This window comes from Columba livia, chromosome 2 (genome assembly GCF_036013475.1).
Source record: "Columba livia isolate bColLiv1 breed racing homer chromosome 2, bColLiv1.pat.W.v2, whole genome shotgun sequence".
In the NCBI taxonomy this organism is placed as follows: Eukaryota; Metazoa; Chordata; class Aves; order Columbiformes; family Columbidae; genus Columba; species Columba livia.
Window position 1 is genome coordinate 123753727 of NC_088603.1, and position 22385 is coordinate 123776111.

The 22385-nt window shown below is 40.4% G+C and overlaps 1 protein-coding gene across 4 annotated transcripts in view; it reads right to left on the bottom strand.

Moving 5' to 3' along the window:
• The window catches only part of CA8 (carbonic anhydrase 8), a 67623-nt gene extending 57291 nt beyond the window's left edge, over positions 1-10332 (bottom strand). For 3 of the 4 annotated variants that reach the window (XM_065053623.1, XM_065053622.1, XM_065053624.1), the window contains exons 1-3: positions 9924-10332; positions 9378-9569; positions 5342-5466 (exon numbers count right to left, since the gene is read on the bottom strand). In XM_065053623.1, coding sequence (XP_064909695.1) covers positions 5342-5466; positions 9378-9569; positions 9924-10002 — 396 coding nt within the window. In that variant the 5' untranslated portion in view covers positions 10003-10332. The remainder of the gene's footprint in view (positions 1-5341; positions 5467-9377; positions 9570-9923) is intronic. The other variant, XM_065053621.1, reaches the window with a different exon arrangement.
• Positions 10333-22385: the final 12053 nt, after the last annotated feature.

Sequence of the window (22385 nt, forward strand, 5' to 3'; positions counted from 1 at the left end):
ATCAGTGCAATCAGATAAGGCAACAGGTTTTAGTCCTTGGTTTAAAAGCTTTTCTTTTAGGGTTTATGACCAGGATCATAGTCCCATTAAAGCTACTGGCAAAAATCCCCAAATACCCGAACTGAACTCACATATTAGAAACTACTGTCATTATGGATTAAATCCTGCTTGCTGTTCACACCAATCCAGCCCCCATGCAGTGTGTAAGATTCTGGGTTAGGAGGGAGAGGCACACGATCTCCCACGCCTTCCATCATCATTACAAATACTGTTCCATATTTTTAACCGAAATAATTTGATAACAAGCTAATAAGAAACTGATTAAAACAGCAAGATTAAATAACGTTGGCAAAGAATATTAAAAGCTGGCAAAGAATAAAATTTCTGTGATGAAAGCATGACACCTCCTATCAAGAAATGACAGAAAGAGGATGCACAGTGTGCAGGTATCTGATTTCAGAGAAGGGCACAGAGAAATTCCCACACCAAGACTGTAAAGACTTGAGTAGGTGAACTTAATATTAACAGCCTAACCTGAGGCCCTAAAGCTCTTAACTCTGTTTGATGATATCCTTAGGCAGGTACATGAACAAAGGAAAACTTAATGGTTTAAATCAGATAGAGGGTAGGATATGGTTTTTTGTATTATATTTAACATTACTGCAGCAGGTATTTCAGTAACTCTGAGTCTACAGAATGAATTAGCCTGCTCTTCCTTACACAATAGAAAGGAACATCTTTTTTCTCTGTACAGAACCGATTCTGGCCCTTCAGGCAACTGGATTTTCTTCTGTTCTACTCAAAACTGTAGGACAGACAATAATACAGTTATTAATCTTCCTGCACATCTTGGAAACATTTTTTTTAAGGATTTTCTGCCAATCCTCTTCTACTGAGAGTTTTCACATGGTTCACAGCTAATATAATCCTACATTTTAAAGAGGATAGATTACAGAGAATTATCCTCCTGGTCATATTATGAGTGGTGAAAGGAACCTTTTTATTTTCTCAGATACAGTTTATTTCAGAGCAGGAGCCTGGAAACAACTGTTCTCTCATGGCCAGATTGTGCCTTTGGTCACACCACCACTTGATTAACTAGGAGGAAGAGACATCTTTAAGGCATAATATTCCATTTCTCTTCACTGTAGAAACAGTGAAAACTTTTTTTCTTCTCATAAAACAGCACTGAAGCCATCATACAGCCCATTTTCTCATGTTGTCTTTCCTGACTTTTTTGACTGTAAATTGATTTTGCCTGATACTATAATATGCTGTGTTTATACAGAGATCAGGTACAATGGGCCTCCATTTTTAGCTACCTCTATTTTAACTTTGTTAATAACAAAAATAAACAGCAGTCATTTGCTGTTTCTGTCCCACTCTATCTCCCTCTTATCTATCAAAGGTAAGGGAGAGAGTCAGAGCTTTCTTAGTTCTTCATTTGTTCTTCCTCCTTCTCTAATCCATACTCTAGTCATGAAAAAGAGCAATAAAGATGTCAAATAGTTCCTCTCTTACACCTAAATCAGGTTCGGGTAACTCACATGTGGGTGTGGATTTTACTGCCCTGTGGAAATGTGTGCAATAAAGCACAATCTAATCTTTGGTACCTTGTTTCATTTGCTGGCAAGAAACAGTCTCTCAATATTAAGACCATGACTAAATATTTAGCACAAATGGTGGCCAGAATAACTTTGGCCAAAAGGCAAAGGAACACTGTTTATGTGCAGCAGAAGCACTTGGTGAGAAAGATCTCTGGAGAAGGTTGTACAAATGTCTCCTTCCAATTTCTGGCCAAAAGGCAAGAACAGACTTCATGCTCTTGTTTTCATGGAACAGAGAGAGGAATATTGTACCGATACATAAAGCCCTCTGCTTCTCCTCTGTTTAAAAAGATGTGCTACAGTATTTACCTTTGACAACTATTTATTTTGTCCTGCTTTCCTGACTGATTGCAAACACAGATGTTTCAGTGAAAATTATAACACTGTTGTATTAGTGTCAACATTCTGGTTTCTTCAGTCAAGGAAACTGGAAAACACATCTTTGCTGAACTTCGTATAATAACAAAAATAACGGTGAACTCAGCCTCAAAGCCACATGAACAACTTTTTTTCAACAGTGTGAATTATTTCAAGAACCTGTTCCAGAGGTTACATAAGTTTAGTAGTCCAACCTAATTCACCAAGAACCTATACATCCTAACCAGCTGTCTAGTAAGAAATAATAGATTTTTGAACTAAGATACACAGGATATTACCCAACTAATACAGGATATTGCCTAATTTCTATAAAAGCAGTTATGGTATCAAAGGTGAAGTGACTATGGAAGTAACTGAAGCGTGCTCTTCCAAATTTTGAAAAATAACACTCCTTTTTAAAGTCAGGCTTTAAAAAGCCCATTAAACTGATAATCTGAAGCTGTTCCACAACCATTTGATCCAATGTAATAAAATAAAGCCTTACAGTCTCCAGTCCTAAAAAAAAAAAGACTACTGCTCTAGTCAATAAAGAGTCTTAGACAGTAATCTCGAATAGATCTCTTCAAAGTCAAAGTTGATATCTGTAGAACTGCTCAGGTGTTACAGTAATAGTGTAATGGAGTATATAATCTGGACCTAGTTGGTTGTATTGTTAATGTACATGCTTAAACCAAGCACCTATGTTTTCATATTACTGATTATCCCCTTGACTTGTCTTTCTCCCATAAAGAGAGGAGAATTTAAAATCCCCATCACTTGCTTTGTACATCTTTTCTAGTTTCTTAGGAAAATGTCCTACTAGATTTGTTCCACTGGCACAAGATCCCAACTTACACACTTGGTGTTCAATGTATTCCTAGGCATGCATTTGTGCACAAAAAACTGACAGCTTACATTGCATTTAGTACAGGACAAGTGCACAAACTACTTCAAACTGCTTGAATATAGCCAAAATAGGCACCCAGCGCTGTTTGTGTTCAGTAACTAACAAAGCCAGCGAAAATCAAGCCAAATATACGTTCAGAATAAGCTGATTTCCAACAACTGTATTAACTAATGCTAATGTTAACAGTTAAGAAAATAGATTTCCTGGTCCCTTGATCAAAGGGATTGTTCTCCACCAAAAAAAAAAAAAAAAAAAAGAAGCCAAGGGGTGAGGGGCAGCAATCCCTGGAATGGAAACCGAAAATCTTCAATTCTGGAGTCTCAGATGCATTTCATAAACATTTATAGTGGTCACAAGCACCTGTTTCATTTTTGCTCGGGTATAATATTTGATTTGGACAACTGGAGATGGATTTAATAGAGCAGCTCTTTGTGCATATAGCAGAAGGAAATGCAGCTCAGCCATCAAACAAACTGCCCATCCCTTACTTGCAACATGGGGCAGAAGATGATGAACTGACTTAACGAATACACCTGTGTGCAACTGACCTTGGATACGACAAGCTCTGCTGTCATTTTCTGCCAGAAGACACCACCTGCATAAGGATCTTTAAGTCAATTTTTTTCTGCTACAGAATTTTTGCATCAGTAATTATTTCTTGGAGATCTGTCTAGCTAAAAGCTGCTTAGATGCAAGAGACAGGATATCACCAGCCTGTGCACCTCCAGGTGACGTTCTTCAATTGTGCCAGAATTCTGTTTGTGCAGCTGCCATGCTGCTTTTAAAGTAAGCGAAGAATGAAATCCCTTCATGACTGACTAAGTTTGTTGTTTTGCATATCTGGGTCAAGTATATTTTTCTCTGGACTGATTTGGAGTAGAGAATTCTGGGGTTTCTACAGATCATCAACAGACTGTTACCATACACCACCAAGACTGTTCGCAAAGTGATTGTTAAAAAAAAGGAGACAGGAGAACCTCATAGACTTCCACGTATAGTTCTTGACATAGTTCATATCAGTATTTCTTGATCACCACATGCTGAATCAACCTTGAGGAAAAGCACTAAGCAGGGCTGTTTCATAATGAACAAGCTACTATCTGCCTCAGAGGAACACTGCAGTATCCTGAAGATCTTACTGCCCACATTTTATATCCTATGCCAGGTAACCAGGATGCAGAGGTGGTTCCTGTACTTCCCTTTGGTTGAAGAGTCTTCTCCTGAGTTGCCAGAATCTGCCTCTAATCAACCTGCAAAGCCTCTGTGAGTCACTTAAAGGGTTTTTTCAATGAACAATGCAAAAATAGCAAACAGCAGAGACCAAGATCTGACCCACAACTCTTAAAGAAAGTACCTGAACAATCCTAAGAATTAGATTGATGGTGTAAGTGCACAGGCTTTTTACACTTAGCTCTGCAGTAGTTGCTCTAATCTCTTTATACCCTTCTCTGTAAAGCAGTTCTGTTCCAGTAGTCTGGCATTCATTAATATAACGCTACAATAACAAATTTCCTAGCACCAAACAACAGAAAGAAAACAGCAACAGAGTTTCAGACTCATGAGGGATTATGATTGACTGATAGATAAAAAGATAGATAGGTAGATAGGTAGATAGGTAGGTAGGTAGATAGGTAGGTAGGTAGGTAGACATGGCAAAAATAACCCAAAGAACTCTGAAAAAATCTTGAGTTTCTTTGAAACCAATAGCGCACAACAAATAAAAGATGCAAAGCTGAAGTCACCGAACATCAGGGTTGGCATCTGTTAAAACCAGTCTTGTAGCACAGGGTCTAAGGGATACTCCAGGCCACTTTACAAGTGTAAGGAATGGTACAGTGGAAAGTGAACATGATGAACTGGGGGGCAGGAAAAGTAGGTCCCAGCATTTTGGGTTGCCTAGGAGCCCAGACTGATACCCATGAACAGCTGAATGTTTTCAGGCTGAATTATGACTTTGTGTTTCAAAATTTTGTAATTCACTGAGATATTACAGAACATACCCTTGAATATCGTATAATCTTCAATTTTCAGGTATGTAAAGCTATTTCACGAACAAATTGCTCCACACTTACTCCAAATTTACCTAAGTTGTTATTATTCACCATGGAAATATTTCCAGTGGCTAGTTCTCCCCATCTATAGCTATTAGTCAAGGTGACATAGGAAGTGTTGAAACAGCAGATCTTGTTAGAACACTAATATTATTAAGACAGAAGTTAATAATTCTGCAAGTTAACTTTATGACCAATTAATCACACAATGTGATGAGTGCTGGAGGCATTCTATTCCAGATGCATATCCTAATTTACCTGCACTAAAGCACACCTCAGCAAGATAGCTTTGTGGTTGAAATATAAAGCAATAAAATGCTGAGCTCAAAGAAACTCTCTTTTGAACTACCAGGAATCCAGGCTATGAAATAAAATCTTTTCTGTTTAGCAGGTGTTATGCAATGCAGTGTCACTCTTACCTCCATGGGAAAGGCCTTAAAATTAACCGTGTGCTCAGAACCACGCTGGTTTTCTCTCCCCCAGTGAAATCGAACATCGTGTAGTTCAAACTCATGTCCTCGAGGTAATGGCCCCCCTATTAACACTGTGAAAGAAGACAAATGGTAATGAACTTGACTTTCCAAAGCAGACAAGCCACTGAACATACTCTCCAAATACAATGGGGAGATTGTTGCAAGCTTCTTTATTATCAGCGGTACTAGAGAGGAGAAAAATTGACAGACTTGACATCTTTACTTTTGAAGTACAGTGCAAGTACAGAAGGCAACTTTAGGCACTGTTTTATGAGGCAGAACAGCTGGTCACAACACAAAATAAACACACTGTACCTTTATCAGCCAGAAGAGTGAATGTGTTTATTGCTCCTATCAAGACAGTAGCTGTGTGCTCTAAACAGATGGCGAGGTCTCTGAATTGAACTGGTAACTACCTCCAGCTTGTCCGAATGCTTAATCTCCATCACCTGTTATTTGCTGTGAGTCACAGAAACTGACAGAAAACTTTTGAATACCAATATTCTGCTAGGTGTTCAGTCATATACCACCTGTCAGGCTTCTGCAATACAGAATGCCTTCATGTCCACATATAATCAAACCTACACACAGGAGCAACAACATACCTCATCTACTTAAAAACAGCTTCTAGGCAGCCATGACTTGTTTTTTTCCTTCAGTTATGTAAACAGCAGGAATTTCTTAAAAGCATCTATCCTCAATTGCAACATACACAAAAAAATCATATAACAGCTCCGTACTTTTGCATTAATAGAGACTTCCACCATAAGTAGTAAAAGCACTCAACTGTACCTCGCGAGGCCCAATCTACTTTGGAATTAATCAACGGAAGCATTTTGCCCAGGGATTTGTGAATATGCTTCAGATCATAACCTGTAGGCAACTTCCCACTGAAATAATTGAATACTGGCTCCTAGGCAAGGTCAGATTTTACTTAAGGGCAATTACAATCTTCCCTAGAATCCATTAAATCTAGCTTACATTTCATAGACTTTGAATGAATCTTTTACAATCTCTGCTAATTGATTAGGATTATTTAACTGCATAACCTATGGCTTCAAGGAATTACAGTTCCATAATACAAAGTTATTTTGACACACAAAGTAAACAGTCTTTGTTTGGAGCACAACACATAGTGAAACACTAAAAACATAATTCAGCAACTGTACAAACATAAAAACAAAAGTACAGAACTATTAAAAATCTGAAAGGATACTGATCAGTTATGGTTTTCATAAGCAATTACGTTGGAGAAAAAAGTAAAATATACTGATTAATCCTCCTTTAATAATTCTTCAAAACTAATCTAACAGCCATTAGGGTTTCTAAAATGAAATGTCTGGAATATAGTTACAGATCAGATTTGCTTCTTAAACTTGTTTTATCTGTATTCTATCTATATCTATATCCTACAGGGAAAATCTACAGATCTGATGAACATTGTGGGGAAACAACCAATTAAAAGTATTTAGGGAAATCTGGACAAATAGAAAGAAACATGATACTTAATTAGTGCTGTTTCTTAGGAAAATGAAGCATTTTTTTCCTCTGTTTTAAAATGTTGCTCTTACAGAAAGTGTAACTAGAACTGATATTATCTATATGATGTAGTTCTGGATCTGCAGGAGCTTCAAAGAGTTTATTTCTGAGGCTTAAATTACAACATTGATATAATGATAAAAGTATTTCAAAGCATTGAAGCACGTTTATCCTCCCTTTGCCTTTCATCCAATCTTGATCCTTGTCAATGCATGAAACACATTTAACTTTGCTTTGCCTTTCAGCAATAATTGATCTGCATTAGAAAATTATTCTGAAACCATCATCCACTGTGCAACCCACTGCTGTCTTAAGAGAAGTCCCTCTGTTAACAGGATATCCTCTAAAGCATTTTTAAATATACAATTGCGTTACAGAGTTGGTCATGCTTCTTCCACCTAACGCATAACATATGTACAATGATCAAACTTGAAGCAGCCTGCGAAAATGTTTGCAATTAAATAATAAGGATTTGGGAATTCCAGATGGACTGCATGTCCTGAATTAAAGGATAAAACCAATCACCAGTAATGACAAATTGATTTTTAAATATGTGTCTTAATCAGTTTACTTTTTTCCACAAATAAGTTTTTCTTTGACTGTTAACATTACAGAAGATGAGGATCTCTTGCACATAATTGCACAGAGTTTCAAAAGCATTTAGCGCTCAACAGTTCCCATTAAAATAATCTGGCTAAATGGATTTGTCATCAGAGATCCCTCGTGAGGAAAAGAAGCTGCAGGAGTTTCCGCAATCCCTGAAAATTTGCCAGAATACTAGGTCAAACACAGCTTATTAACTCTTTTCTCCTCTTGGCAGGGTTAACAAATGTTGTCTTCTCCCTCCCAAAAACGGAAAAATTATCCCCAGTTTACAAATGGGAAATGGGAAATTATGTAACCTGAAATCTATGGAAAAGCTGAAACTAAAACAAGATTTCCTAAATCATAATTCCATACTTCAGTCATAAGCTTTTATTCTATTTCACATTTTCTCATATTTCAAGACTCATCAGTCTGGCATCACACTACAATCAAGTCTTTCCTTCTAAGTCTCCAATGGTTTTTGCACATGCATTTAGGTGTGCTGGTCCCATCCTATTAACTATTACTTCTGAGTTACAAACTGCCCTTCGGAAAGGTAGGGTTGAACAGTTGCATTGTGGCATGCAAGTGATGACAGCGTTTTCGGTCACTCTCACTCCCTCCACGGCAGAATTCAAGAACCTTCCTGACCCTGCAGACAGAACCTGACTTCTTTGGAAAAGAGTTTTGCTCCTGACGAAGGCAGTAAAGCTGACTGGAAGTACAAAATTTCTGTTCTATTGAAAACCTGCAAAATTCTGTGGAAAAAAAAAAACAGAATTCATCGTGGAAAGGAAATTATAAAGAAAAGTACCATTATTAAAATAACAAACCCTTCCTTCTTTAAAAATTCAGTGTAGAACTGGACTGAGTCCCTCACTCCCAGGACTAATGGGATCTCAGAAGGAAACACAAGTGGAATGTCTCGTGGTTTGACAATGTTCAGCTGCTTAAATGCCCCCCAAAGGCTATTACTAGCTAAGAGTGGTTAGAATAACTTGGATGCTCTTCCAAACACATGGTAAGAACTACCACAGTGCTGGAAAGCACAAAGGACTTTTTTTCTTCCTACTTTCTTGACACTTGTCTCCTTCATACAGAATAGCTTGTCTAGATGAAAGGTCAGAATAAGATACTGTGATTTGACTTAAGTTGGAATTGTTTCTTTTGTTATTTGCTTCTAATTCTTATTTGATGAATGAGAGCAAAAAATGTTTTAAGAAATGCGGACTGCCTTGCTACCTGCTCTTCATCAATACTGTAAGCATGTATACCTGGAGTATCTAAAGCCGCCCAATTCTGTAGTTTGTATTCACATGCCACCCAAATTTATAGAAGATGCTCTTTTAAATTGCATAGTCTTTGGACCAAGGGCAAATTTTGTCAGGTTGGCATGACAGTGGCTGAGTAATAGTCTGGACGGCTTCTGAATGCAGACAACTGTTGATGCCGGTGAACTGGAGGACACCACCACAAGAGGAAATTCTGGACATGCTTTGAAGCAATCTGACTGACCATTCAGTTCGGCGTCAAAACTTGGAGCTCTCATTGCAAGCTTATTCCTTTTTCTACTGAAGTCAACAGCACCAGTCTGACCAGCCCCAAATGCAGATATTGACCTGACCAACCTTTGCACAAACCAGCTTCAAGAAAAAGGATTGAGACAATCAAATGGAGATTTGTGGCATCAAGTGGCATCATCTAAGCTTTGTTGAACATCAGTGGGATTTGGTGTCCTTTAGTGCCCAGTGAGCACAATCACTCGCTGCTGGGCACAGCTGCTGTTCCAGTGCGCCGGGATACATGTACACTCTGAAGGCAAGATAATCTTTAGCAGGGAAAGCAAAGGCCGCGTTACCTGATTTTGACTTCAGGGCAATCTGGATCGAATGCCCGTCGTTGATCACTTCACAGTCACGACACACGACGTAGTTTGGTGACAAACGCACTTCCAGGAGCGAGGGATCATATTTAGCTTCTCTCGAGTTCAGGTTAATGGGCGACTGGTACTCCCCGTTAGCATCAGGGAAAATGAGCCCCCACTCCACTCCTGAGACACAAGGGAAGGCTGTTACGGGGAGACCCGGCTGCCCCGCCAGCCGGACCCTCTCCGCCCGCACTGGCCGCCCCGCCGCTGCCCACCGGTGCGGGAAGGGGCGGCCGCTCCCCGCACCTCGTCCCTCCGGCCCCGCCGACCGCTACCGGGCGGCCCCGCGGCGCTGCTCTCCCGCGGGCGGTGACGGACCGGCCCCCCGCCGCGGGCCGGCGCTTCCCCGCTTCCCGTGGCTGGCGGCGGCCGGGGGGCGAATTTCCCTCCGCTCCGCCACCGAAATCCTCCCACCGCCACCACCTCCTCTTCCCCCGGCAAAGTTTCTCCCCGCCGGAGACGCCGCCCGCTCCTCACCTTCCTCGTAGCCCCACTCCGGAGCCTCCTCCCGGCGCGGCAAGGGCTCGTCGCCCTCGATCAGGCTCCTGTCAGCCATGGGCGGGCGTCCTGCGAGCGGCCCCGGCTCCCGTCGGCCGGGCGGTGTGCGTGTGAGTGCGTGTGTCTGTGTGAGTGTATGTATGTGAGTGTGTGTGTGCGAGGGGCGAGCCGGACTGCCGGCGCTCCGCAGCGTGTACCGGCTCACCCTCCGCCCTCCCGCCCCCGCCGGCGGGTGTCGTCGTGTGGCGGGGCAGGGGGCGCGGCGCAGCCGCCGGGCGGGACCGGGAGCCGGTCGCTGTCCCAGGAGTGCGGTGGGGCGGGCGAGGCTGCAGCCGGTGGAGGGGGAAGAGGGAACCGGGCGGCCGCGGGAGCCGCAGCTCTGGGGAAGTGTTCCCGCAGCTCCCGCTGCCCCTCTGTACTGGACACAGGCGGCCTGTGTGCCAGGGGACACCCGGGAGAGCAAGTTCAACACGGGGAAGGGCAAAGTCCAACCCAGGCACCAGCACAGCCTGGGGGATGACTGGCTGGAAAGCAGTTTTGGAGAGCAGGACCTATGAGTCCTGGTGGAATATGAGCCAGCCATGTGCTCTTGCCACAAAAGAGGTGAATGATATCTTGGGCTGCCTTAGGCAACATATTGCCAGCAGGTAAAGGGAGATGATCCCTCCCTTCTATTCAGTACTGCTGAGGCCACATCTGGGCTACTGGGTCCAGTTTTGACCGCCCCAGTACAAGAGAGGTGTTGAGCTACTGGAGAGTATCCAGCGTAGGGACATGAAGATGATGAAGGAACTGGAGCGTCTTTCACATGAGGAAAGGCTGAGACAGCTGGGACTGTTCAGCCTGGAGAAGGGAAGGCTCAGAGGGATCTCATCAATATGGTACCAATACCTGAAGGGAAGGTGCAAATAGGACAGGCTCTTTTTGGTGGTGCCCAGTGACAGGGGCAGAAGCAATGGGCACAAACTGAAACACAGGAGGGTCTCTCTGAACATCAGGAAATACTTTTTCAGTGGGGGGGTGAGCAAATGCTGCACAAGTTGCCCAGGGAGGTTCTGGAGACTACCTCCTTGGACATATTCAAAAGCCTTGTGGACATGGTCCAGGGCATCCTGCTCTGGGTGGCTCTGCTTAAGCAGGAGACTTGGACAAGGTGATGTCCAGAGGTCCCTTCCAGCCTTACCCATTCTGTGATTCTATGGAGGGATGGAGGCCCTCAGTGATGATAAGGGAGTCACTGAAAAAGCAGGGTAACCCTGCTCTGTCCCTTCTGTTCTGAAGGAGGATCAATGCCTCCACAGTCTTTATAGTCAGCCCTTCATTTAGGCAAAGCCTCCTGCAGAATATACAGGAAAGTCTCCCCCCAACAAAGGAAGCCTCAGTTTTGGCATGTGAAAGGACTCTTCCTTCTTCCTTAACAACAGCCATGTATGAACGTAGGGAACACTCATTCTATCAAGGGAAAAAAGGACAGAAGAGACCTCTGTAAAAGAGATCTCCCCTAGGCAGCAACCCAAACACAGCAAGACGAATGGAAACCCAGCACTCACCATCTGCAATCCCTGACAGCAACCAGGAAAGGTAAAAGAGGCAGTCAAATAGAGTCGCTACAATGATAAGTGGAAGTACCCTTTGCTTACCGTCCTTGCTCACTTACAGATAGAGGACAGACCTCCCTGCATTCTAGTATCCCAAGAGGAAAACATCCCGATCCTGTGCAGTTGATCCACAGACTTTGATCTAGGTGTGCACCTCATTGTGCTGTACTGTTCCCCAGCTCAGCAGTGGTATCTGTGCAGGGCTGACATTGTAGTAGAAATTGTCATCAGTGTGAAAGTGACATGGAAGGAGAAGGAGGACTGACCTGGAACTTCATTACTGAAGGAAGAGAGTACTGATCCCTGAGTGGTGTGCAAGGTGAAATGAAAATAGGACAAAAGATGTAGAATGTACTGGGTTGGGGGTTTTTCAAGATCAGAACAGAAACACAAGTTTCCTTCTACAGGATCATTAGTTACTGTCTTCACTGTTGATGACTGAAAGGAGTATATACTGCCCAAGCAAACTATGACCATGGTGCAGCTTATTGAGGCAAGAAATCAAATAGACCTTTTTCTTCATATACTGAGCACCTGATATCAGTACCAACAGAAGACTCCAATTTTTTAACATGAACTGTAGTCACGTGAGATACGTTGTATATGCATACCTGTCTCCTCTACCTCCCTGGCTTTGTTGGTTGCTGTTTTCTCTCCTAATCACTTGTTAAACACACACACTAGTTGTTCCTATTCATGTCATTTACTTTGAATCATTGCTCAGCCATATGGAGGAAAAAAAAAGACCAGATATTCCCCTTAAACATCCCTGACTCTGTTCCATCTGACTGGAAATTCATTTTCCTCTTCAAACAGTCACACAATTTGAAAAAAAAAACAGTCCTAGGGGGCTGGGTTTGTCCCCTTGCTCTTTGAAGCACAAGTACTTCATTCATGCCCTCTATTAATTCCTTTCCTGCAGTAGCTCTCCTGTGGGACATCTGTTCTAGAATTTCACAGTTATGAGGGGCAACATAATCAGACCTGAAAGTTCCTGTTTTGTGATAAATACTTTTCATGGCTTTCCATACTTTCCATTGCTTCCATTCATAACGCAAGAACTAAGCTACTTGATATTAGTTGCCCTTCCTTTCAACCTTCCCGTTCTTCCCAAATCTCTCTTCGATATTACGCATAGCAGGTAAAGCCTTGCTGAATGATGGGCATTCCTTTATTGTTATATGTCTGCTCAGTATTTTCTGTGCAAATATCCTTCTGTAGTTGATGTCAGGCATAGCATGACTGATCAGCAGTTTAGATCTGCTCAAGATTCCTACAACATATTTGATGGTAAAGTGTGTAAGTAACAGAGGAGTTCAAGGGTATATCCCGACAGTGAAACAGAGCATGGGACACATTTAACTCCAGCCACAAATACAGATATCGACCTGACTGATCTTTGCACAAACCAGCTTCAAGAAAAAGGATTGAGACAATCAAATGAAGACAATGGCGTGATCTAAGCCTTGTTCAAGATCAGTGGGATTTGGTGTCCTTTAGTGCTGTAGGCACTCTTGAAAGTGTTGTGTTCTCTGTGAGTCCATTTTTGTTCCCACATACAGTGTACTGGCGGTGCCCTACGCACTGGCTTTTGCCACATGTTGTACTGTGCAATCATCTGGTTGTGGTGTTATGTCACCAGATATAGCTGTCCCAAGGCATCCACTTCCACGTTACAGGTCTTTCCTCTTCAATTAAGTGCACTCTTTGCAGGGATCATATGGTTTATATCAGCTGTCTGTCTCTCTCTTAAACTAATCTTCTATTGATCTTCAGAAATTTAATTATTGCTAGATATCTAAAGCTTAATTTTGTGCAGAAGCTCCCACTAGTTGACTTTACTGTAAAAAGATGTTAAATATATAACTATAATACACATAAATACACTCTTTATTCTGTAAAAATGCACTGCTTGTGGTATTTTTCCCCAGAGATTGCTTGCTACATTGGCTCAGCGTATTGAAAAACGTGTAGGGAGGCATAGTTACAGCTCTCAAGCTCGTATCAAATTGATAGGTGAAAAGAAGGAGAAACTCTGCCAGCATGACCCTTGTGACATGTCACCTCACCAGCAGAAGCAAGAGCAGGCCACCTCTCCCCTGAATCCCAGTTCAGCCTTTAATTCTGTGGAACACGCTGACGTCTTGTTTAACTGGGATTAATGATCACACCCTTTGATGATAACGAAAAAAAAAAAAAAGAAAAACAAAACAAAGCAAAACAAAACAAACCCTCAGGCATAGATCCAGGGCCTAACAATCCCTCTTTAAACTCAGAGAACAGTAGTTCAGAAGCAGCAGAGCTTCTGATATTCCCTTTTGTAAAATAGTAAGCAGTGGCATTTTGAAACATGTTTGGGATAGTACTTAATCCTGTTGAGACTACACACAACAATTCTTGTATTTCCTATATCTAGATATATATATTTTTTTATACATATACAGTTACTGTTTTTTTTTCAAAAGACAATATAGCTTTCCTAAACACCTTAAAATTTATATACTGGCAAAACCAGGCCTGAACGAAAATTCCGCATCCAAACACTGTGACATTTATATGCATAAATTATCATTAATGACTAGCAACATTTTTTAAGGCATTCATTTTCAACAACTGTACTTACTGCTTTCATCACTCTGAAGGGGAAAGAAAATCCAGTGCAGAGAACTGTACAGGTCACAACGAAGTCTGTAGAAAAATAGAAGCAGAATTCCCTACAAGTTATTTTAAACTATAAAGTCTTACCTGCAAGATTCTCTGCAGGATGCAGAACTGATGGTTACTTCTCTGATTTGATGGATGAAAAATTCAGATTGTGAGAGGATCTTTTTTATTATTATTATTATTCATTTTTTTCTTTATTACATTAATGCCAGAGAAGAGTAGCTGATGGCATACAGAACTTCATATTAGAGGTAAATATTCTCTGGGATATTAGACTATTCCATTTGGGACAATTTAGGGTACATTTATTCCTCTCTAAGCCAGACTTCAGCTCTTGCCAAAGTGTCCTGAAAGACAAGGCAGTGTCCATACAGCAGCACAGACAACTGAAGGGATCAGCAGCATCCAGCTTTTTCAGTGAACAGGGCTTCCTATTTTGTGTTCTATGTTGGACTACGAGGTTTGCCAGCAATCACCTCTCACGTAGTCTTGTTTCTATATTTATTTTTTGCCAAGTTACTCTCTCAAATAAGTTTCCAAACTTAGAAGCATAAGCAGAAAATTTCTGCATATGACCATTAAAATACAAGCTTATTTATAACAAAATTGAAAATCTCTGCACATTTTAAAAGGAACTCGTTCATTACAAGGAATAATATTTCAGTATTCTTGGAATAATATTATTTGCCTATCATTTTTCATTTTTTCTGCAGCTGAAGTAATGTGTTACAAAAAGGAAAAGGATGGTCAGGTAGTATAAATAGTCCAGAATTAAAAAGGTAAAGAGAGAAGATTTTCAATAAAGGCACCATTTATAGCAAAGAGAAACTGTTTCCAGTGAACTACTCCTGTAAACCTGTCAGGTTTACATTGGCAAATGTCGTCCTGCAAACATTGCAAAATATGTCAGCTGGATCCTGATTTCCCCCTTATCCACACCAAAGGGTAGTTTCAGTGGCATTGTGTGTTTTATGGTCTGTAAGTGTAAATTTGTGTTCTTGGCTTTGCCAGCTAATAGGATAGAAGGCTGGTCCTGTGCACACTTTACATGTTTCACTTCATAATATACATGGTTTTGGGTGGAATTTAAAGATCAACACATTGATCTGATAGTATGTACACAAGTTTTTCTACACTAGAAGTATAAAAGTCTTACATGCAAAATTGTGTCTATAAGAATGCACCAGAGATGAAGGGAAAATGGGAACCAGCTAATATTTCTAAATCAATGGGCATAATGGTCTTATGTTGTCCCAGTGTTCAAATGTGTAAAACAGGACTGTTATGGGTGCCCACAAGAATTCACACCTACAGCTAGAGGACACTAAAACTACGACAGAATAATTTCAAGTTCTTTAAGGAAAACCCAAGGAATAGGAAGGCATTTCTAAGGACTAAAAATACCACAGTCAAAAGGGAAGCAAAGAAATAATAGAAGATACAGTGTGAGTAAGGGCACACTAAAAAAATTAGAGAATAATCTAGTGTAGTCTCCTGGAGTTTTTCTTTTCCCTAACAGGGTCTAGCCCTGGGGAAATCTGTAAAGAATTATAAAAAACTGGTGAAGACAACAGGAATTGCTGATGAAGTAAAATAAGTACAAAACTAAAGTGAAATTCTGCAGACAATAGAAGCGTTGAAGGGAAATTAGGTTGTTTTTTTTTTCCCCCTAGTGTGCTAAAAGGAAAAAGAGTTAAAGGATGAAATAGGATCTCTCTGAAACACAGAATGCAAGTGATAATCAAGGGCCCTGACATGGCAAAACTCCTATGTAGGTAGTTTTTTATTTCTTTAGGAAGGAAGTAGAACTAAAGATATACCCAGAACCAAATTCAAGGAAGAAGATGGGAAGCTCAGAGGAAAAATCTGCAATGAGGAGATGATGAATATTATTTACCTAACTGTAATAATCCGAGCTCTTTAACATTAGATGAGGTGACTGAAGGATTACAAGTTTCATCTAATACCTATTGAAATGAAGTGGCTCTTTTTCAGTGGAACTGATAGATGTTAGATCCACTACATGCAAATTAAATGTTTAAAAAAAGAAGCACAGAATCAGGGAAAGGCATAATATCTTCTACTTTTTAAAACAAAAAGAGAGAATGACCTAAATAATGAGCCTGAGCAGTTTTTCACTATAAGAGCAAAAGCAGGTATTGGCTTAAAGGTGTTGGATTTTCACCTGGGAAGCTCATGAGAAAGGGGAAGCACTGATCGGGATAAAGTGGCAAGGGAATAACAACATATCTGAGTCTGTAAAATGATGGCAAAAGGAGAGGCAGTTCTTCATTCATTCTGCCGAGTTTTTCTTATCAATGTGTAAACACCCATGGATGACAAAGTGCTCACATGCCCCGTTCTGGCAAAGCTGTGAAATCATACATTCGGAGAGCAATCTGGCTTCCTATATCACAAGCTATTACATGTCATGCAGTTACTCATGTATTAAGTTAATTATTTGGCTTTCAATAAATAATAATTTGCGTTTTGCTACAGCACATTTTCCAGGAATGCATGACCTAAAGACATCAGGAAATGAAGAATTAATTATTTTGACAGTTTGTTCCAGTGGTTAGTCCCCTTCAGTGTTAACTAATGGGTAGCCAATTCTAATTTGAATTTATCTGACTTTAACTTCCAGCCACTGGTTCACGTTATGCTTGTTTGCCTTGACAGAAGGGCCTTTATTGCTTTGTGTTTTCTCACTGCCTTTGGTCTGGTCACCTCTGTGTGGTCTAAACAAGAGGAGCTCATTAGCACTTACTAGAGGGCTAAGACCGGGATATCTTGTTAGCTTTTTTCCACACATTTTCCCATTTTCCACATTAAAAATACAAACACCGGAATTCTCCTGCATAGCTCATGTTTTCACCCCTGCGTTCTAATTAATTTCTTTTTTTTTAGCTGCACATTGATGATCCACATTACTCTTTCTTTGCTGTTGAATCAGACATTGGAGCTCTTGTTCTGCTGCTGTTTAGTATAAACATTAAATCCTCTTTCTGAGTCAGGGTATCCAGGAGCCAGTCTATGGAATGTGGACACAGCCTGCATTATCAGTTTGCATTTAGTTGACCTAAAATGCCATTCATTTGAAAGATTCCTAGTGTTCATTTTCAACTAGAATCTTGTACACTGGTAAATCATATGCCTCATAAAAATCTCTAATCTCGTTATGGATGTTTGTTTGACAAGACATATTTTCAGTAAAAGTATTGTCACTAGCATTAATTATATTCCTTTCCATCAAGCTTTTAAGACTGTAATCCCATATCAATGTTTTTTGTATTTTTCCTCGAACTGTTGTCAGGCTAACCAGACAGTAATTACCTAGATTATCTCATTTATCTCTTTTTTCTTTAATATTTACATCATGTTACAATTCTTTAAGTCTTGTCACATTTTCCTGGATTTGTTAAAAATTTACAGAAAAGACAGAAGATCCCTTCAGCCAATTCTTAGAGAACTCTAGGGTGTGAGTACATAGATTTAAATAAGATTTTAAAATTCTAAGTTTTATGACATTGTAAAATACCACTTAGCTATTAATAAACTGCAAAATTCTTTACCCACACATGATGTAAGCAGATCAAACTCCTCTCCAAACATGGAACCTCCAGAATATTTATGAATATTTTCTTTCTTTATCATCATTAACAAATTCAGAGTCTCAGACAGTAATTGACTTTTGGTTTCTTTTCCTACTAACATGGTTAGAAAACTGTTACTTATTTGTGTGAAACCTAGTTATGGGTTTTTCCTGAAGTATTGATCAATATTTTTATAGTCCACATTTTCTACTTCATCTCAATATTTGTTTCTTTCTTTTTCCACTTATTATATTTTTTATTTCTAAATAGTTTTCCCTTCACCATTGAATCAGCACTAGATCCTAAGCACAGCTGTTCTTTTTTCTTTTAGTTGCAGAGTTGTGACACTTTGTCACATTTTATAGCAATCGTAGGGCTCCCTATTTGCATTCAGTGTTGCCTACCTTTTTCCTCTCAAGTCTTGTCACCTGTAATCTTAGTGACAGAAAACAAACAATATGATTTCAAAGTATATATGGCAAGAAGCTAAAGATATGCAAAGCAATTTGGTTTGCAGTTTCAAAGTCCAGTGGTCAACTGCAGATAATAATTATGAAGGAGCAAGTATTTAAAGGGAGACCAGGCAGTAACTGATAGAGAATGGTGTGAGATAACACTGTAATGCTGCTAGAAAGACTCTTAGCTCACATTCTGAATTTTGCAATTCAAAACATTTTAGCTGGAACCTCAGAACAGGACATGTTTCCATTGAGATTTAAATTGACCATTTATTAATCATGTTTCAATGTCGGTAACTAGGAAGAAGCAACTGATTTTGTTCTAACTGAAATGTTTGGAGTAGGAATACTGAATAATGATTTATTGAATTAGTATTCTTCCAGGGTGATGATACAATAAAACATAATGTAATCATACCTGCCTTAGATTAGATGTGTTGTAAAAAAGATCAGCAAAGGGATCTTTGTATCCCAAACCTCAAAAAACTGAGATCTTACACAGACACAAAAATGTTCATATTCACAAGTGCAAAGGGACTGTTAACTTTCAAAACCACCAAACAACAACAGGCAGCTGCCAGTAAAAATAAAAATCCCTTTACACACTGAATATGAAATCTTTGCCCAAAATGCCCCAGATTGCAGTGTTATTCAGTGGTTCTAACATTTTATCAATGTCCTGTAATGCATCCATATACGGCAGTTTTATATAAAAGAGGGGAAGAAAAAAGCATCAGAGAAGACTCCTTCAGAAAAAAAAAAAAAAGATTGATGTAACCCTTTTTCTTTTTTCCCATAAGATTTTGTGTTTCACAGTCTCGACCTTCCTGTTTAAGAATCTGAAAGCAGGCATTTTTCTGGTTTACACTGAATCATAAATATCTCTTCAGCTGCTTCCTTATGTTTGTTCCACAGGAAGGGAGTTAGTTCATTAGCACAGTGTGTTTTGTTGGATCTGCACCTCCAAAACAGACGAGTTTAGCCTCTCTTCATCTGGAAAAGGAGCACCCGGAGACAGTGCAGTCCATCAGGATTATGGTGAAGATTTCAGGGAACAAAATGACTGTTAGGTAAGCCTGGAGAAGAGAAGGCTGAGAGGGGATCTTATTTATGTTAATAAATATCTCAAGGGTGGGTGTCAAGAGGGTAGGACCAGACTCCTTTCAGTGGTGCCCAACAATAGGAGGAGGGGCAATGGGCACAGACTGAAGCACAGGAGGTTCCATCTGAACACGAGGAGAAACTTCTTTACTTTGAGGGTGCCAGAGCACTGGAACAGGCTGCCCAGAGAGGTTGCAGAGTCTCCTTCTCTGGAGACATTTAAAACCCAGCTGGACACACTCCTGTGCGATCTGTTCTAGATGAACCTGCTTCAGCAGGTGGGTTGGACTAGATGATCTCCAGAGGTCCCTTCCAACACCAACCATTCTGTGAAAAGGTCCTCTGCTGTTTATGTTCCTGTGCTTCTTCCCAAACTGCTCATCTGTGTGCAAGCACTTTCTCTGAATTAGCTGATCTTTGGCTCCCAGCTGTGGGTCAGTATTCCTCACAGTGAACTGAAATTCTCCTGAATTCTATTTTTATTCCTGCTTAGCACTTAAAATCTCATTTTGGCACTGAAAACCCCTGTCTTGGGTATGTTAACACACCCATTTGAGCACCAGGTATTCCCTTCACGCAGAAGGTGGCCCATCTCTAGCAGTTCTACCTGATGCACTTGGGCTGGCGTCATACAAAGGAGCCAGCAGGGCTTTTTGCTGAAAATTTGATGCTCCATAAGATTTGGCTACCTATATGCTTTGATTAAACAACAATTCATTCCAAAGAGACCTTATCATGTGAAAAGGCTGGCTCCTCGTGAGTCCCCACGCATTTTTGGCTCTGGCAGAGCCCTCCTTGGCATTTAGGGAGGCAGAAGATACTTTCCAGGTTGAAAGGCATCATTTTAGTTTCTTGCAGCTTTTCCTGGACTGTCTACATTAGCACTAAGTAGAAGACCTGCAGCAATAAGACCAATGGCACTAAATCAAAGCATCTACAAAGTACAATTCTTCTGTGAGTTTCCTGTGAGTGCTTTCTCCCCTACCATCACACTTCTTTTAGCGTCTGTGTTCAGGGCTGAGCTTTTGGCACAGTCATTGACACACAGCTTTGTCAAGTTGCAAATTACAAACTAGATGTGTGGAAATACAAGATTAAAAGCTTGTTTATCACAGAGCTTCTTTGCTAGCATGGGGCATTGAAGCCAGTTGTTCTGTGACAGGAGGGCTAGTGCTTTTTCAGCATCATGGGGAAAGTTAAATCCATGCCAGGCAATGCAGTGCATCAAGCCCAGGAAGCTGCAGGAGTTTACAAGAAAAAACTTCTCCTTTCATAGTTGAAATCCCAGAGATTCTACAAAAATCCCTGCGGTTTGGTGTTTGAATGAGGTACTGCAAGAGCGGCAAATAAAAGTGGGCATGCTCTGCTAATGAGGGCAAATTGTGCCAGCTCTTCACAAAGAACAGCCTGTTTCCACCCACATCAGACCAGCTCTGCTTGATAGATATGGTAACAGGGGGAAAAGAGGCTATGGCACTGTTTATTCCTTTCTACTCACCTCGATCTGGCTTCTTGTAGAGACTGTTGATCATATTTGGTCTAATCTTTCCCTTATTGGAAACAGACAATGATGTTTTGCATGAGAGCTGGATGGCCTAGTGGGAAAATGGCGGTATCCAAATCCTCACTACCCACCCAAACATAACATGCTCTCAGATTACATTGCTGTTCACCTTAACAGCAATAATATGATTGGCAACAATAGGATTGTGGCCTTCCATTAGGTTCGGGAGTTAAGAAACTGTTTGTTGTGAATGGCAATATTTCAAAAGTACTACTTCGGGACATTTATGTGCAGATTCAGACAGTGCTGCAATGTATGGAGAGTTTCCATTTGGGGTATTCCAGCTTATAAGAAATCTATAGCTCTAATAGCATTCAAATAAGGCAGACATTTTCTCTAGTATTAGACCTCTTTTCGTAAGTACTTTCTCCAGTAATTTAATAAATCATTCCTTATATCCTCATGTTTAAATTATATTCCCATACAAACCACATCCATCAGAGCTGATGAGAGTGCAACAGTGTATGCTATAACTTCCAAAGAGCTGACGTCTTACACCCTCATGAACAGAAATGTATCTAGAAGTTGTAAGTGCCTTTCTAAAGATACGTACAACACACCTCACTGTGACTTGTTCACTTTCTGTTTTCCATCAAAAACAGCTGAAAGAGGCACTCTGCACCTGCTTTCTCCTTTTACTGCCATCTGTTTCTACGTGAGAAAGGAAGCAATGAATGTCAAGCTGAAGGGACTTATTCTAGTTATGATTGCATAGATTCTTGGCTTGAAAAATCAGTTCAATTCCAGTGCCTTTCAACTTGTACGCTAAGCAGGGAGACAAAGAGAGCATTCATAGACACAACACATGTGACATGGGGCAGTCTAATGGCATTAGAACAGTTCAGTGAAGCATTAATGAATTTACAGTGATGACAACATAACAGTGCTAGGATCTAATTTGCTCTGTGGTAAGTGGTTTTCATAAGTAACCTCAAACACAAATAACCAGTCAGGACTCTAACTAAAATCTTTTGTTTTCTAACAGAACATAATCAACTGTTTTTCTTTTGAAACCAGTAGCCATTCACTTGCTTGCTCTGTTGCTGGTGTTTCTCCAATCCATGCAATATCTCAGACTGTTCTCACCAAGATGAAATGCCAGCTATTCCTACCATCTGATATTTCAAATGCGTTTTTGACAATCATCTCCTGCGTGTGATGGCACTAGCCTCAGCAGCTGCTTGGAACCGAAATCCAGAAAGAAAAGAGCCTTACAAAGGAAAAGATGTGGTATGATCTTGTCCATAATGCCGTACTTTTATTCCAACTTCATATTCACATCCTTTTCTTCACCATCACAGCTCCTCTCTGTCACATATCTGTGCCTACTCATGTATTCAGGTGAGGTGGACATAGAAGGTGTTGAATCAGATATCAACAAGGTTCTTGAGACGAGGAAAGATGTGAGTGCTGGCCATTTACACAAGATCTTATCCTGTCTCGCTGACATAAAAATGTTATTG